The following is a 15,481-nucleotide window of genomic DNA, read 5'->3' as shown; positions in this document are numbered from 1 at the left end:
ATGGCAAATGCCTTTTCTTGCAACAATAAGAATGAGGTGGCATCACTCTTCATCATCAATGCATAAAAGTAGGGGCATAAGAAAGGAAAACTGATGAACCTAATTCATCCTTGGTGCAACTGTATTCTTTATCTTTCTGCTACAGCATAATGTGAACCAAACACACCAAATCTTGATTCCAGCAATAATTGCAACAGGTGGTCTTAAACAATCTGTTACTTCCTGATCTCAGTCCCATCTCTGCAAAACAAAAATAATATTCATAGCTGACAGGATGGTTGCATGGTTGAGTATTTGTGAAATGCTTTGAACACCCCAGATCAGGGGTTGCAAAGCTTTTTGGGGCTAGTGGGCGCATTGAAATTTTGAGAAACATCACCTACATCAGTCAATGCCATACTCAATCGCAGAGATGGAAGTGTGCATATCCAGTGTTTAAAAGGGCATGTTCAATATAGGAGAGGCCGAGCCTGTGCAAATAGAAACTGAGCAGGAAGAGTAAGCAGTCTATTTGTGCATTGTGGGTTTTTGAGGGGTATTAACCAGGGACCTTTCGCAAAGACCATAGGATGTACTGGCAGACTAGGTGACACCTGCCCTAGATCACTGTGGCCTAAACTAAAACATAAACATATGTTTGACTAGCATACCTAATTCTGTGTTGGATTTAGATCTACATAAATGATTAGTAGTATTATGCCAGGGAACTAGCACATACAGTTGTACCTTGGTTCTCGAACAGAATGCGTTCCAGGAGTCCGTTCGACTCCTGGAACCATTTGAAAACCAAGGCACAGCTTCCGATTGGCTGCAGGAGCATTCTGCAGCCAATCGGAAGCTGCGGAAGCCACACTGGATGTCTGGCTTCCAAAAAATGTTCAAAAACTGGAACACGCACTTCTGGGTTTCAATTGTTTGGGAGCAGATTTGTTTGGGATCCAAGGTTCAACTGTACTTAAAATGCCAAGGCCCAATATAATGTAAGAAATGCAGTGTTCTATACACGAGGGTCCTGCTTTATGAACACTTGCTCTGTAAATATTCAGTTACCCAAACATGAGGCATTAGTGCCCAAATGTCACTTATACACACTACAGATTCAGATATTGGAACAGAAAGCATTTTTTACTTCCTTGTTGGCTGAGGAACAGAGGGGGACTGACTGAATAAATCAGAGGAGATTTGGGTGTCCCCCCCCCCGTCCCCGTCCCCCGCTTTCTATGGTTGGGAATGCATTAAAAATTTCCCCATAGTAATCAAGGGAAATTGCAGACTCCTTACGCAAACACTTGCCTAATGAACATTTCCCAGGAAACACATTGTGTTCATAAAGTGGGACCATTGATTTATCCAACACGGAAGCCCTGTGCATTACAGAGGGATTTCTAAAGAGCACACTCTTATTTACATGGGTACTGAATACTTGAACCTCATCAAAATCCTATGGTGAGCCATATTTTATAGAACTCTCACCAGAGCATGGTTCCATTTGAGGGCAGAGGTAGGCATAAATAAATAAATAAATAAATACATTCAATAAACTGCCTTGAAACCTATTTTTTATTGGCTTGATCATCCTAACTCGCTCTCCTTCAGAAAGTAGCTGCTGTAGTTTTGAGGGTATTGAGAGCTTTGTTAAGCAGTTTCCTACTCTCTTCGCAGAACAGCAGCAATCAAAGTCCTTGGTGTAATAGCCATGATAGTTACATGCATTTGAAACTAGGTTGTAATGTTTTAATTAGGTAGAGCTTTTAAAATGGTGTGTGTGCCCATGAGTGCACACACGCGCGCACACACACACACACACGCGCGCGCACACACACACACACACACACACACACAGAGAGAGAGACAGGCTTCCCTGCACCCACATGGTATAGTAATATCTCTATAGAACTTCAAGGGTTCCGTATTTTAGTTGGCATTTAGTTTTCCATTCTATGAATTGCATCTTGAACGTTGCAGATAATATTTTCACATGTTGTCTGACTTGGTGCATATAATCCTCGGAACAAAAAGTTTCAAATTCTGTTATTTTTTTACGTTTTTATTTTCTTTTTTTAAAAAAAGTTCTCATATTCACATTCACAAGTTTTCCAGGCAGTTATTGCCATTTCTCACATTTAGAAAAAAATGTGACTGAACAAAGCAACAGCAGCACATTGAGCCACCTGTAGACATACAAGCTAGACACACAGATCCCCTGGAAAAAAGGACCCCAGTTGGCTTGGAAATGATGTTATTCCACAGCCAGAAATGTGTTATGGAAGAGAGCAATCAATACAGGGAAAAGCAAGCCACACGACGTTCAACAAGACCACGTAATATATAAATGGATAACACTTCAATGGGGAGATGCATTGTTTGCAAGCTGCCCCCTTCCAACTTTTTCTTAAAATCTTAAAATGCAGTAAATCTAATTGCAATGAAAAGAGAAAAAGAAATTTTCATTGGATAAGCATTAAAAATTTTTCAAGCATTCCTTTACATAACCAACTGCTGTAGAACTGCCTGCTCTTTTAAAATTCCTTCTTTGCTGCTCTTTAGTGAGTGCATACTGTTAGAAGAGGAGGCAGTCATCTCTCAACAGAGGTCCAAGTCTAGAGTGGGGTGACAATATGGTCTGTGAACAACCTGTGCAGCTCCACCCATTTATTTTTTGCAGCCTGTTAGCTCAGCACTATGTCCTACACATGGCCATTACTGAACTGCAACTGAACCAGTCTGTGCTTTGGCCATTTGCATCAAGCCAAAATAAAGCTGTAGAACACAGGTTCTGCATTGCAGAACCCTACTTGAACTTTCAACCATGGGATTTCAGGAACAGATTAGGCAGTGTGGAAAATGTGTAGCCTTCCTGATGTTGTGGGACTATAACGTTCATCACCTCTGATTTGGCCATGCTGTCTGAAGCTCATGCCAATGCAGATGTCCAACAACACCTGGAAGGTCAGCAATCCAACCCCCCCCCCCCCGAGTAACAGTACATCTGTGCACACCATCAGCCTGAATTTGACTATACTTCACTCAAAGGGTAGGTGCAACATGGCCACCATATGCCAGCCAAACAGTTCTACTGGTACCATTTTGGAATATGTGTTGCTACATCCAGTTACAGAGTTGGTAGGGTTCTACTATAGTGTTCGGGGCTCAAATAGAACACAGCAGGTGTCCCCAGTGGAACAGGGGAAGCGTGTTTTGATAGGACCATGGTGTTTTAAGAATGAAACATCCCCTGGAAATAAGGCATCTCTGGAAACACAAACTGGATTCAACTGGATGAGAAAGAGTGGAACCCCTATGATGTTGAAGCCTTGGGACGTGCACAAGTTCCTCTTAGTAAGACTACCTCATTTTGCTATCCAGACTAGAAACTGACAAGCACCCAAGGCCTCCTGGGAAGGATAAACCTGACCCCAGTTGTACAGCAGTAAGCAATGGTCATTGGATGTGGGAAGAAAGAAGTCTTCTGCTTCTACCTTCTAACCCACGTGCAGCCTATGGTGTAGTACATATTAAAAACACACAAAACAGCAAAAAGCAAACATTCAAGTTTCTGCCATCACTGAAATGTCAGTGTTTGCTTCTTTTGTAAATTGTGCTTTTCATTACAGCTCTGCTTTCCTGACACAGCTGTTTATTGCTTACACTTTTAAAACAAGGCTATAATTAAAAGAGAGGGAGGGAGACAGCAACGGAGAAGCAATCAGACCAGACTGACTTTATGCGGCGTTCTCTCTACCCCAGCGTAGTCTGGAAGTATAGTAGTGGGTGCACAAACAGTCCAGAATTTATTCTTAAAAAACCCTTAAACAGTGCACAACTTTTCTTTTTTTTAAAAAAAACACTCCTTCTTTTGAAAGCCTGATCTAGCCAGTGTCCATACACTTATGTTCTCAGCCATAACGAAGGGCATCTACTTCTGGGAAGAGGAAGAATTATCTTCTAGTTCAAAGCACAAGCCTAGGACAATTTGAGCTACAGCAGGAGTTGGCTAGACTCAGCACAAGTTAACAACCTGAAATGGCATAGCTATCCCCCAAACTTAAATGCACTGAACAAAGACTCAATCTCAATGTAAAATGACTTTCCCCCCTTCCAGGTATAGACAGCCCCTCAAGTGTCCAGTTCCAGGTGAAATTCATGAGGTCCTCTGTATTGCATGTAGGTGAAATGTATCATTATACTCTCTACCAGGCTCATGGGACTGTATTGTCTCTTGTTCCCAGGAGGGTCCAGCAGGATGAAGACGCAGCAATATTTAGCTGGTGGACAGGTGAGTGAATGGGCACGGAATTCAAAACTGAGGTAGGAAAAGCAAAACAGGAGCCTTCGAAGCTTTTGCCCAAAGCCAGCTCTTCGGTGAAGAAAGACACAGCGTCCCTTTTGCAAGAGGCAACAGGAGGGCTGGGAGTCGAGGACAATATTTCTGACTCATACTGCAGCAGCTGGCCCATGAAGCCAAAGTTTGGTGAGATCAGACTCCTACGTTGCTTGATGTAATCAAAAGCCTCCTCCAGGCGGAACTTTCTCATTTTCATCAGATACGCCATACAGATAGTGGGAGAGCGGGAAATTCCAGCTTCACAATGCACCAAGATCTTACCCCCTGCCCGTCTGGTGCAATCTAAAGAAAAAGAAGAACAGAAGAGGGTGGTGATGATGCATTGAATATGTTAGCTGTCATATTCAAGTGGATGCCCACAATGGCAGCATAACATTCTGCAAACAGTAGTCCAAAGGAGGTAGTGGGCTGACAGAAGGTGTTCCACAAATGGAATTAATGTCAGAATGGCGGAAGAGAAAATTTCCACTTTATTCACTAACACTGGCTGAAGCATTTAACGCATTTGTTCAAATAACAAAACTCAATAGCTATACGGTAGATTAATCACATTTGGATAAAGTTAAGAGGTTTGCCTTCCCCTCATCTAGCCGAACTATGGCAACAGATGTGTAATAAGGCAAATACTACAATGCCACAAAAGAATTGAATTCACAGTTAGGTTCTTTTCGAAAGCAGCACAGACCAAAAGGTGTGGGCTTCCTGCATGTTCCCTCCCATCTGATGAGGAGATGTGCCTATTTTTCCATTGGGTAAGAGCATGAAATGTACTGCTTCTGTCCCCACCTTTTGTGGGCCTTTTTGGTAGACACTCAGCATGCATTTTGAGCAGGGATGTAAAGTCCCTGGGTTCCTGGGGTTTCTACCACAAAATGCACAATAAAGTAGCCTAACATCTCTAATTATAACCCTTGATAAGTGGCACTTGGATTTAAGTCAGGCTATAAATGGCTGAGGCAGAACCACCATTTTACGCAACGGGAGGCCCCCAAGTTACTCACACAATTCAATTATTGTTATAAGATTAAAAGGAAAATTCTGAAAATAAGCTCCTTGTGCAAAACGCGTTGATTAAAAATAGAACTTGCCCTGTTTGGCTGGCGTGAGAAATATATTACCCACATTTCATCTTACTGCATTCTGCCCTGGGTCACATCCTCAAAGGCATGCCGTAATAATTGAAGTATCCATCTATCTTAACATTTCTTGAATCCTCAAACTTCTCATCTTCAATATGGAGCTACTGTTTCATATATTTTAACATAATCATTATTTTAATGCTTGTTAATGCAATAATGTGTCCTAAACTGCTTCCTGCTACCAAGCTTAGGGTACAGTACCGCATTAACAGACATTAAAATAATAGTACTTGCACTAAATGCAAAGCACTTAACATTTTCAGTAATTCTCACAACAACACTATAAGGTAGGTCAGCTTTGTTAAACCCATACTGAAGTTGGGGTTCACCACCCGTCCCCGCTATGCAGCCTCACTTACAGTACACTTGCATGTTTGCCGGCTGAGAGATGCATCTAGCCCACAGAGGCCTATGCCACAGTAATTTTTCTGTAGTTTATACCTCACCTTTCCTCAGTTAGCTCAAGGCGGGTAGCAAAATGAGTTTAACACAGTGAAATCATTTTTTCCTTCTTCTTTTTTTAAAAGCCTCCCCCCTTATATATATGGGGCTACTGGTCAGGGATGATGGGAATTGTAGTCCAAAAACAGCTGGAGACCAAAGTTTCGGAAACCCTGCTCTACAGCCAGTTATCACGCAAAGCTTCCCTGTAATGAAAAATTTAAACCACCCTACTGAAGGGGCAGGAAGGAGATGCACCTCCTGGTAAGTGAGAGAGCTGCGAAGCCTTATCACAGGCTCTGGAAGGGCTTTTTCCTTAACCCCAACAAAATGTATTTCGGGACATGCGGTTTGGTCTCTGACGGCGGCCTCCATAGAGGTCAGTATTATCTTCAATAGAGAAATACACCTACCAATAAATTCTATTGCTTCCTGGAAGTGTGAGCTGATGTCTGCTGTGTGATTGTCCTCCACTGGAATCCATTTATAGCAGTATTGATCCGTAAAGGGCTCGGAGCTCTTCCTGGAGACGTTCAGGAGTGCTGTAATGTTCAGATTGGCTAGGGACTCGCACTTGGAAGCATGGTAGGCACTGCCAAGGTACAGGAAAGGAAGGATCTCCACTGGGCCACCCTGGAAGGCAAGGAACCGCATATAATTATAGGCTCTCGTTTGCTGTTTTTTCTTCCACACACACACAGAGACGCAGTAGAACACAGACAGCAGGGGCTGAGCTTTGGACAATTTTAGGGTGTTTTCCAGACATCACTGAGATCAGAGCTGTAGCACCCAGACAGGAAGTACTTTGCAAGAGGTGCAGTTCCTGCTGCGGGGGTAGAATTACTGTTGTGGTCTTGGCACAATGAGAGCTTTGCCAGTCCTGCTACTTCCGTACTGGCAGGAACTGCCCCTTATGACCTGTGGGTTGTGAGCAATGCAAAGACTCTGATAGGGAGTCCTGGTCAACCACTTATCCACCCATATAGGCTAACATGGTAGCTCACCAGCAAACCACTTTAATAGAAGACTCCTTACGAAAAATCACCCGATTTGGTTTTTCTCATTCACATTTGCCACGTGTGATATCACGAGCAATTTCACTCGTGGGTTTCCTGATGCCTCCCTCCCCCCATGAAGCACACACCGAAAGGATTTTTACTTGTCCCTTCCGTCACCATGCAGGGGCATGTTTTTTTCCACAGCATCATACTAAAAATGTAGACACAAAGCCTGTTCAGTGTCTCTTGACAGAGCCTGGTAGGCATGATGTACTTTAACCAGAAGCTTCAAAGGTATCTTGACAATGCTATGCACTGTGTGCATTTGTTTTAAAGTTCAGTTTGAAAGAAAAACATGAACACACAACTGGGCTTAGCATGACACTCTTTTCATGCGTGCCTAATTAATAATTGCAGGATGGCAGCTGGCATGTGCCTCCTCTGACTTCAAGCTGTCTTAGCCTCCCAAAGCAGAATCAGCATGGGGCCCTCAGCCCTGCCACGTCAGAAACACAACACTCTCCCCTGCTGCTCTCAGCCACTCAAGTCTTCTCCCCCTTTGTGAATAGAAGGCGATAAACAAGAAAAGAAGCTACATGCTAGAAAACGTCACAGCATTATGTTTAGTGCCCAGAAAACCAAGCCAAGGCACCATTCATATTTCATAAGGTGTCAGAAAACCTCTTTTTAATATATCACCTATGGGAATACAAAGTATGCCATGCGTAACAGATCCCATGTGGGCGAGTGGTTGCGCATGTCAAGGCTAGGACTGGGAAGTCCCGGGTTCATATCAACTCAGCCTTGAAGCTGACTGGAGGTGGCCATGTGTCTGCCACTCTCAGCTAAACAACCCCAAAGGGATGGTGTGGGAATAAAATGGGGAGAAAAACTGTTATAGGAGTTCCTAGGAATAAATGTGGGATAGAAATGTAAATACCACTATTAAGTTCTGCAGAATATAAATACTTAGGTAGAAATATTTTCCATTCCTAGTCTTTCTGAAGAAAATATTTTACCATTTAGAGATGAGAAGGGGAAGAACAGGCCCCAGCAACAGATGCAGGTGGTGGGAGGGAATACTAAGGGAGCACATTGTGTATGTGTGTGTATATATACTTCCAATAAATAGAAGAGCTGGCTTGCAATGGGAGGGAGAAGTAAGGTGATAAATCCCCACTCAGCTTGAAAGGTTGCTGGGTGAACCCTTGGCCATATGCAGTCTCTCAGGCTAAACTACCTTACAGGACTGTTGTGAGGGAGTGAAGCATGTATAGCTCCTTGAAGGAAAGGTGTGAACAGGAAGGTGTCACTATACAGTTCTTAAGAGTTACAAACTCTTTACATATTAGGGAAGAAGAGGAGGGGAAACAATAGGTGGCTTTGACGGCATCTATCTCTCTTAGTTTTAAGGCCACTTGTCTTCAAAAGTGCATCACACTCAGACTTCTTATTTGAAACACGACAAACATGCACGCCGAGTCCTTTTGTCACACTGCCAGACATGAATAAAAGAGTGAACTAGTCAGCTACGAACAGGATGATGACAGGAAGAGCCCCCGAGGAGCCAGAGCGTGGGTGGGATTAGTCATATCTTCCCCTCAACACACCTGATCGTATGCTGGTTTGTGGTGGATGCAGGGCTTCTCGTAGAGGCTGCTGGTGCTTCTCTCCGTTTCAGGTCTCTCTTGGGATATGGGTTTTACATCTATGCAAAACTCAGGATACTGCAAATAAAAGGTTTCGTAGCCACCTGAGGAGAAAGAAGCAAACAAAGAAATGTCAATTAATAGGGCTCAGAAGTGTGTGGGGGGGAATAGTTTAATTGTTCCTGATCGTCAATTAATTTGAGGCTGTGATAGTTCTCACTGCATGATGAACATTTTATGAAAAAGCGGGGAAGTTTTTCCTACCACAGCTAAACAGGGTTCAAAATTAGCAGGGCGCCAGGCGCTTTGTGCCTGAAGATTCTCCATTTGCGAGCATCTACAAAAGTCTGGGTGCCATTCTTTGCACTTGGCTGACCCTCAAGGATTACTGAAATGTATGTGCTTTGAAGGTTCAAACTTTATGTTAAGGAGTTTAGCAATAAAGATACAGTGTTTTGAAAACTGAGATGTGGTACCAATATTTTTATTGTAAATACCAAATTAAACATGTACTGTATTAATAATTTCTGCTAAAAATGTGATACAGTGGTACTTCAGGTTACATACGCTTTAGGTTACAGACTCCGCTAACTCAGAAATAGTGCTTCAGGTTAAGAACTTTGATTCAGGATGAGAACAGAAATCGGGCTCCCGCAGCGTGGCAGCATCGGGAGGCCCCATTAGCTAAAGTGGTGCTTCAGATTAAGAACAGTTTCAGGTTAAGTACGGACCTCTGGAACGAATTAAGTGCTTCACCTGAGGTACCACTTGGGATGTGAACGGGATCTGTTCCGGAGCCCTGTTTGCATCCCGAACAGAACGTAAGATGCGACAGCGCGTACCGCCGTTTCTGTGCATGAGGTCATTTTTACCATCTGCGCATGCGCAAGCGGCAAAACCTGGAAGTAATACGCTCAACCTGAAGCGTATTTATCTTGAGGTATGACTGTATTAACAATGTGTCACTTGCGTATTAATTCATGCTCATGAAAATAATAAATAAAAAGAGTTGCTGACATACACCCCCACTCATGGCGACTAGACAGTCTGTTTCGGCGCCCACAACCCAGATCCCAGGAGCCATTTGGCTCCTAGCTTTTCTATCCCATTTTCTAACACTGCAGCTAAATAGCCACAATCAAAAGAAAAACAGTATCGCAGTTAAAGGTTAGTGAAATCAGCTGACTCTGTTTCAAAGATCAAGATTAACACCAACAATTCTCCATTTACTTCTGAGACATTTATTATCATACAGCTTCATGTTTGTATCCATTTGAGGAAGGGCAAGTTCCGAGAGGCTGTTCTGTACTGATTAATAACTTCCATTCCGTTGTGTTATGGTAAATGAAATGGATCCATTAAGAGCCATAAAACTTAATTAAATCCTATGATGGGATCAGACAACAAAACAGCCCCAGATGAGTGCTCTTTTTTTTTTTTTAACAACTGTGAGATAAATTAGTTAAGTTCTCTGCACAATTGGTGAAAATGAGCGTATCTGTTAAGCTCAGACCTTGGATGAAATTGTGAAGCATGCAAATCAGCTACACCTTGAGCAAACCTGTGCTTTCAAACACAAGTTATACTACATGGATTTCTATGTCTTTTGTTCAGGTCTCTGAAAGGATATGTTTACTTGGGAAACAAAACCCATAACTTGTTTCAGCGAATAACTGTCATGAAAAGTGCTGTACTGCACTGCTACATCTTCTCAAAGATAAATTGCAGCAATGGATAAATTGACGTTCTGAAACTCTACCTAAGGAATCACACCTAGGATCTTACAAGCCTGCATTTTAAACCCTTCTCTCTTAAGATTTCTATTCTGCTACATATTCTATGCCATGTGTAGGCAAACTAAGGCCCAGGGGGATGGATCCGGCCCAATCGCCTTCTAAATCAGAATCATGAGTAGAATGTGTCCTCTTATTTAAAATTCATCTCTGGGTTATTTGTGGGGCCTGCCTGGTGTTTTTACATGAGTAGAATCTGTGATTTTATTTAAAATGCATCTCTGGGTTATTTGCAGGGCATAGGAATTCATTCCCCCCCCCCAATATAGTCTGGCCCCCCACAAGGTCTGAGGGACAGTGGACCGGCCCCCTGCTGAAAAAGTTTGCTGACCTCCTGTAATCTATGTCCTTGAGTAGCTGTATGCTGAAACATTCTTAGAGGGTATTGACAGTGAGGAAATACAGAACTAAGGAACCAGTCCAAAGTCAGTGGAAGTGTGGGCTTCAGTAGATTCCATAGAGCCTCTTTTACAGATTCATTTAATCCAGCCAGAATGCAGAAGCTTAATTATCCTGCATTTAAAATTCCAGTTTACCCTTATTAAAAGCTACTAGCTGAGCCTTAAAAAAAAAATAACAGAGAATGTGTCCCCTTATCAACTAAAGTTCTGAATATTGTTTTAAAAAAAGATTACATTGATCTATCACATATTTGCTGAAGGAGAAAAAAATTATCCTTATCACTCAGCAGAATGGGAGAAGACACAACTATTCTGGAGCAACAGCTCATTTCAGAGTACTGTGGTCACCTGTATGGGTTTTCAACAAGGCCGTGAAAACAGTTATTGTTAGAAGCCAGCTTTTCTCCTTGACCTTGTTCTGAAATATAATGCTATTTCATTCCACATCCTCTTTCTGTAACTCCTGACAGTTTATTTATAGTGATTTTATATGGTGAGCTTTCCTCAATTTTATGCCCATGGATTCACAAACCAAGGGAACCAGCCAAAGGATTTCTCTTGGGTGGCTGGTGCCTTTGCTCAGGAGGCTAATAGAAAACCAGGAGCCTTTGGGGATCAGGAGATTTGCAGGCAGTTCTTAAAGTGAGTCACCTTTTCAAGTCCTCCAGCTCTCTCTCTCACAAGCACAGGCACACACTTCTGCTCCCCCACTGGCTGAACTCTGTTGCTATTATTTCTGCTAATGCTACATTACTCATCTTGTGAGAGGGGTAGGCTTCATTTTCACCACCAATGATTAAAATCCTATGCATTAACAAAGTGGCAGAAGAATCCAGCATTACTTTTATTGACATTTACAGCTGCAGCCTCTCTCATGAAAAATGACTGCTTTATTTTATAGGTGGGGGAAAGAGCCCACACTAGACCCTTTGAGGATGCCCCCTGCCCAAGGCTGACAATTTAAACGATAAAGCCTATCACAAATTTAAACATTGCCACATATGAAATACAATGAATTAACAAGGGCTGGAAGTTTATATAAAAAGGGGGGGGGGGTGCTGAAAAGGATTGTGTCATTCCTCAGTAAAAACAATTCCCTGAAGAGCGAGGCTGCCTTTATGGCGGCTGACAAGAGTTCTGACTCACACCTTTATCTCACTAGGACTGCCTAAGTCCAACCCCAATTGGAAAACTTCGTTCCATTCAACCGTGAATTTTCTCTCTCATGTCACAGTTCAGACAAAACCCTTGGGATAAACCCCGGGACTCTTCTGTTACTTCATAGTGAACATTCAAACGGAACTAAAAATATAGCAAGAGTCTCAAGAGCTTGTGACTCACACAGAATTCGCCAATTTAGCCAGCTTCTGGAAGATGGAAACCTGTGGCAACAGCAGAGCGTTCTATTTAAGGATGTGCAACTTAAGATTGCATTCAGACTACAGGCTCGCTTTTCAAAAAGATAGTTTCCTACTGTGGCAGCACACTCTTAAATGCTCTTCATTTTCGTTTTATAAAATCACTTGCTATCGGCAGGCAGTTTTGGCTGCTTACATGCCATGCCTTTAAAGTATATTCAATGTGTGTTCTTGACTTCAGAATTCTGGGCACTGTAGTTCCCAGCAACCCTTTTAACCAGCTACTGTGCCCATAATTCTTTGGGGAGGGGGGGGAGAATATGCTTTAAAGTTATGGGGTCTACATAGATGGCCTAGAATAAAAGTGGGCTCTTTAAATGTGGATTGGAAGAATTAAAAGGAAATAGCCGCACAGAATTTGCCATACCAGCATGCCTAAGGACTGGATGGCAGGAAGTCTTTGCGGGGGACGGGACTTTGATATGATTGGCATCCAGAAGAATTTAATATTCTGCTGTAGGCAAAGCCACCGAATAACCCAAAGCTGCACCAAGTTGTGAACACTGTCTTAAAATAAAAAAGGTTTCTTATCTTGCAATATGTAGGGGAGGAGGGTGCAATAGAGAGCTGCAGCCAAGCTTCAGGGTGGCAATAAGGAGCTTTGGAAGGGAACGTATTAGCAGCTTCACCTCATGAAGTTTGTGGTGCAAAGGTCACTCCTTGAAAGAAAGCGGTACCACTACCACATTCCTCCACCCCACACCTGCTTAGCTCCATAGATAGGGGCCACAAGACTTCCACAATCTTTCTGTACATCTACGTTCTTTATATATAGGGGTAAGGGCAAATGTGAAGTCCACTTGAATTAGGCACACACTGTACGCAGAAAGTTTGCTTCATGCTCAGTGATAAAAATAGACACTGCCATTTTCACACAAGGAGGATCGAACCTGCAGGCAGTCTGCATAAAAACATGTAGCAACTTTAACAGGACCAGCTCCCATATTAACTCTCGGTCCTATTCTGCTACATACAAAGGGGCAATTGTTTACTTTTCCCACTCTTACAATTTAGGTGGAAAAGAGGTTGGCATCTATGACCGTTGGCATCTGCCTGTCTTGGGAGACACTGGAAGAGTGCGCCTCGGCATCTATATTTCTTTTTAATTTCGTAATTTACAGGAAACTGCCCTTTAGAGGGCACTGCTGAGTTTTTACACTGCTGAACTCCTTTTTATTAAAAGAGCAGGGGCATTATTATGTATTATAAACCTTGGTTTCTACCTCCAACCCATCCCATGTATTAGTATACAGCATTTCCGATAAATTTACTCAAAGATTATAGTATTACTGAGCAGGCCAGGAACACTTTAATAGTGTCCAGCATTTTGGAGTTTGGGATACTTGCCCGTGTCCACAGGGGTAATTTATTCTACAACTCTGAATCCCCCCAATCCCACATTTCTCTTTAGATGAACGTTTGATATTTTAACCCAGTGAGGAAGTCAGGATGCTGACCGCAATTAGTCACGCAAGTTTCCCTTCACTAGACAACTGAACATCATTTCAATGCACCTATTCAATTTTAAGTTGTTTTATTTTCACCACCGGCCGATTTATCTCTTGTCCGTTGATGGGGAAAACTTTGGGGAGACTATGGAAAGGGGGAAATACAAACCATTTCTCTGTCTATATCCACCCAGCAGCAGCAAGCCTCTAGTCATGATTCCCTACGCCGTGCGAGTGCATTCGCACTCTCCAAGACACACGTTGCTTTAGGCGAGGAACCCACTGCCTCCCTCGAGATCTGCAAAAGCTTTGCAGCCCGGCATTCCTTATCCAACATCAGCGTCTCCTCCTCAAACACTAACGGGCGGGGGAGGGGGTCTCCAGGTTCCTGGCATCGGATGCTGAGGGGACGGGCTAATTCGCGTGAAACTATTATTGCATTAAATTAAGTTAAGAAAACAGGCGAGGCGAGCCTAGCAGGACCAGACTTCGGTCGGCGGACGTCCTAACCAAAAGCGCGAGGAGGCAGAGCAACAGAAGGCGGTTGCACCTCTCTGGCTTCCCGATCGCTCCTCTCTTTCCTACCCCGAGATCTCGCCTTCTAGGGCAGGCAGGGGGGTCCGGCTCCTTAGCCGTCGTGCAGGCGAGGGAAATGACTCGCGGAACTCTTTGGCCGGGAGAAGAGGCTCCCGCCAAACTCCGCCACTAAAGCAACCCTCCAAAGCCCCCGCCGCGGCTCCCCGTCCTCGCCTCTCCCCCTCGGGCCGCCCCTCACCTCGCAGGAAGCAGACCCTCGCTCCGGTCTCCGGCAGGCTGGCCAGCAGCGTGTTCAGCACGATCTGCGCCGTGCTCTCCTTCTTCAGCTTCCGCCAGTGCCGGGTGTTTTGATCCAGGACGACCACGGCCGTCAGCAGCCGCCGGGAGGGCACCGCAGCGTCCCCTTCCCTTTCCTCCTCTTCCTCCTCCGGGCAAGCCCCAGGCAGGAGCAGCCGCCCTCGGGCCGCTTCGTCGGGCACCACGAAGTGCAAGGGCACGGGCCGCCCGTGGGCGCGGCGGATCACCACCGAGTTGAGGTTCACGTTCAGCGATCCGCGGAGGCAGGAGGCCGAGTAGGAGAGGTACGGTCTGCAATCCAAGACCAGGCAGCCGGCGGGCTCCTTCCGCAGGAGCTGCTTGAGCTGCCGGGAGTCAAGAGCGGTTACCTTCATCGTCGCCTTCGGCCCCCTATAGTTCCCTTCCCTCGGCGAGGCTCGGGAAAGTAGCGCAGCCAGGCAGCGATTAAACTAAGCGGGTCTGGAAACAGGCACCCCGCCTTTTTTTGCTTTTAAAACGGAGCCGGAGGGGCTGCCAACCCGCTTCCTTTTAATGCCCCTCCTGGCTGCGGCGCGCCCCTCCCAGCCTTTGCATTTCCCTTCGCGTAACTCCGGTCAGGGGATTCCGCTTACAAGAAGAGGCAATTTATCTGAATGAAACGCCGGAGCCGCGCAGCGCTGTCCATATAAGGCGACTGACGTCACAGAAACGTTCCTAAACTGGCACGCCTCTTCTTGCTAAGCCGTGCCCGCTCGCGGAGAGAAAGAGAGAGAGAGAGAGGAGATTCCCTCCCCCAGGAAGAGGGAACGCAGAGGCGATGCTCAGTAAAGCGTTAGTCAGACTTCTTGAAGCAAAGGAAGTTGAAGAACGCCTCAGAAATTCTCTAGTCATCAGAAAGCCCTCCTCACACTCACACTCACTCAATCATCACTTGCTTCCGTCGACTTACTAAGAGAGGGAAGGAAGTGCGATGGTGGCGGTGATGATGGTGGTAGCTGCGGGGAGCAGAGGTGGCTCACTGCTCAAGTTGCAGTGG

General features: G+C 44.5%; 1 protein-coding gene across 1 annotated transcript; it reads right to left on the bottom strand.

Annotated features, from left to right (window-relative positions):
* Positions 1 to 3,760: 3,760 nt before the first annotated feature.
* Positions 3,761 to 15,123, bottom strand: DUSP5 (dual specificity phosphatase 5). Its single transcript, XM_083439517.1, has 4 exons — positions 14,408 to 15,123; positions 8,534 to 8,676; positions 6,339 to 6,558; positions 3,761 to 4,627 (listed from the first exon to the last, which is right to left on the bottom strand). Exons 1-4 carry the CDS (start codon positions 14,838 to 14,840, stop codon positions 4,200 to 4,202), a joined length of 1,224 nt encoding a protein of 407 aa, XP_083295643.1. The 5' UTR covers positions 14,841 to 15,123; the 3' UTR covers positions 3,761 to 4,199.
* Positions 15,124 to 15,481: the final 358 nt, after the last annotated feature.

This window comes from Podarcis tiliguerta (assembly GCF_965153285.1).
Source record: "Podarcis tiliguerta genome assembly, chromosome: 5".
Lineage (NCBI taxonomy): Eukaryota > Metazoa > Chordata > Lepidosauria > Squamata > Lacertidae > Podarcis > Podarcis tiliguerta.
Note: the sequence above shows the minus strand (reverse complement) of the source record. Positions and strands in the feature narration are given on the sequence as shown.

Bases quoted from the DNA above. Each gene is read 5' to 3' on its own strand.
- DUSP5 (XM_083439517.1), bottom strand. From the start codon at position 14,840: ATGAAGGTAACCGCTCTTGACTCCCGGCAGCTCAAGCAGCTCCTGCGG. The intron at 8,677-14,407 runs GTGAGGGGCGGC...CTTTCTCCTCAG, and splicing joins GAGGGTCTGCTTCCTGCGAG to GTGGCTACGAAACCTTTTAT. The intron at 6,559-8,533 runs GTGTGTTGAGGG...CTTGCCTTCCAG, and splicing joins ACAAACCAGCATACGATCAG to GGTGGCCCAGTGGAGATCCT.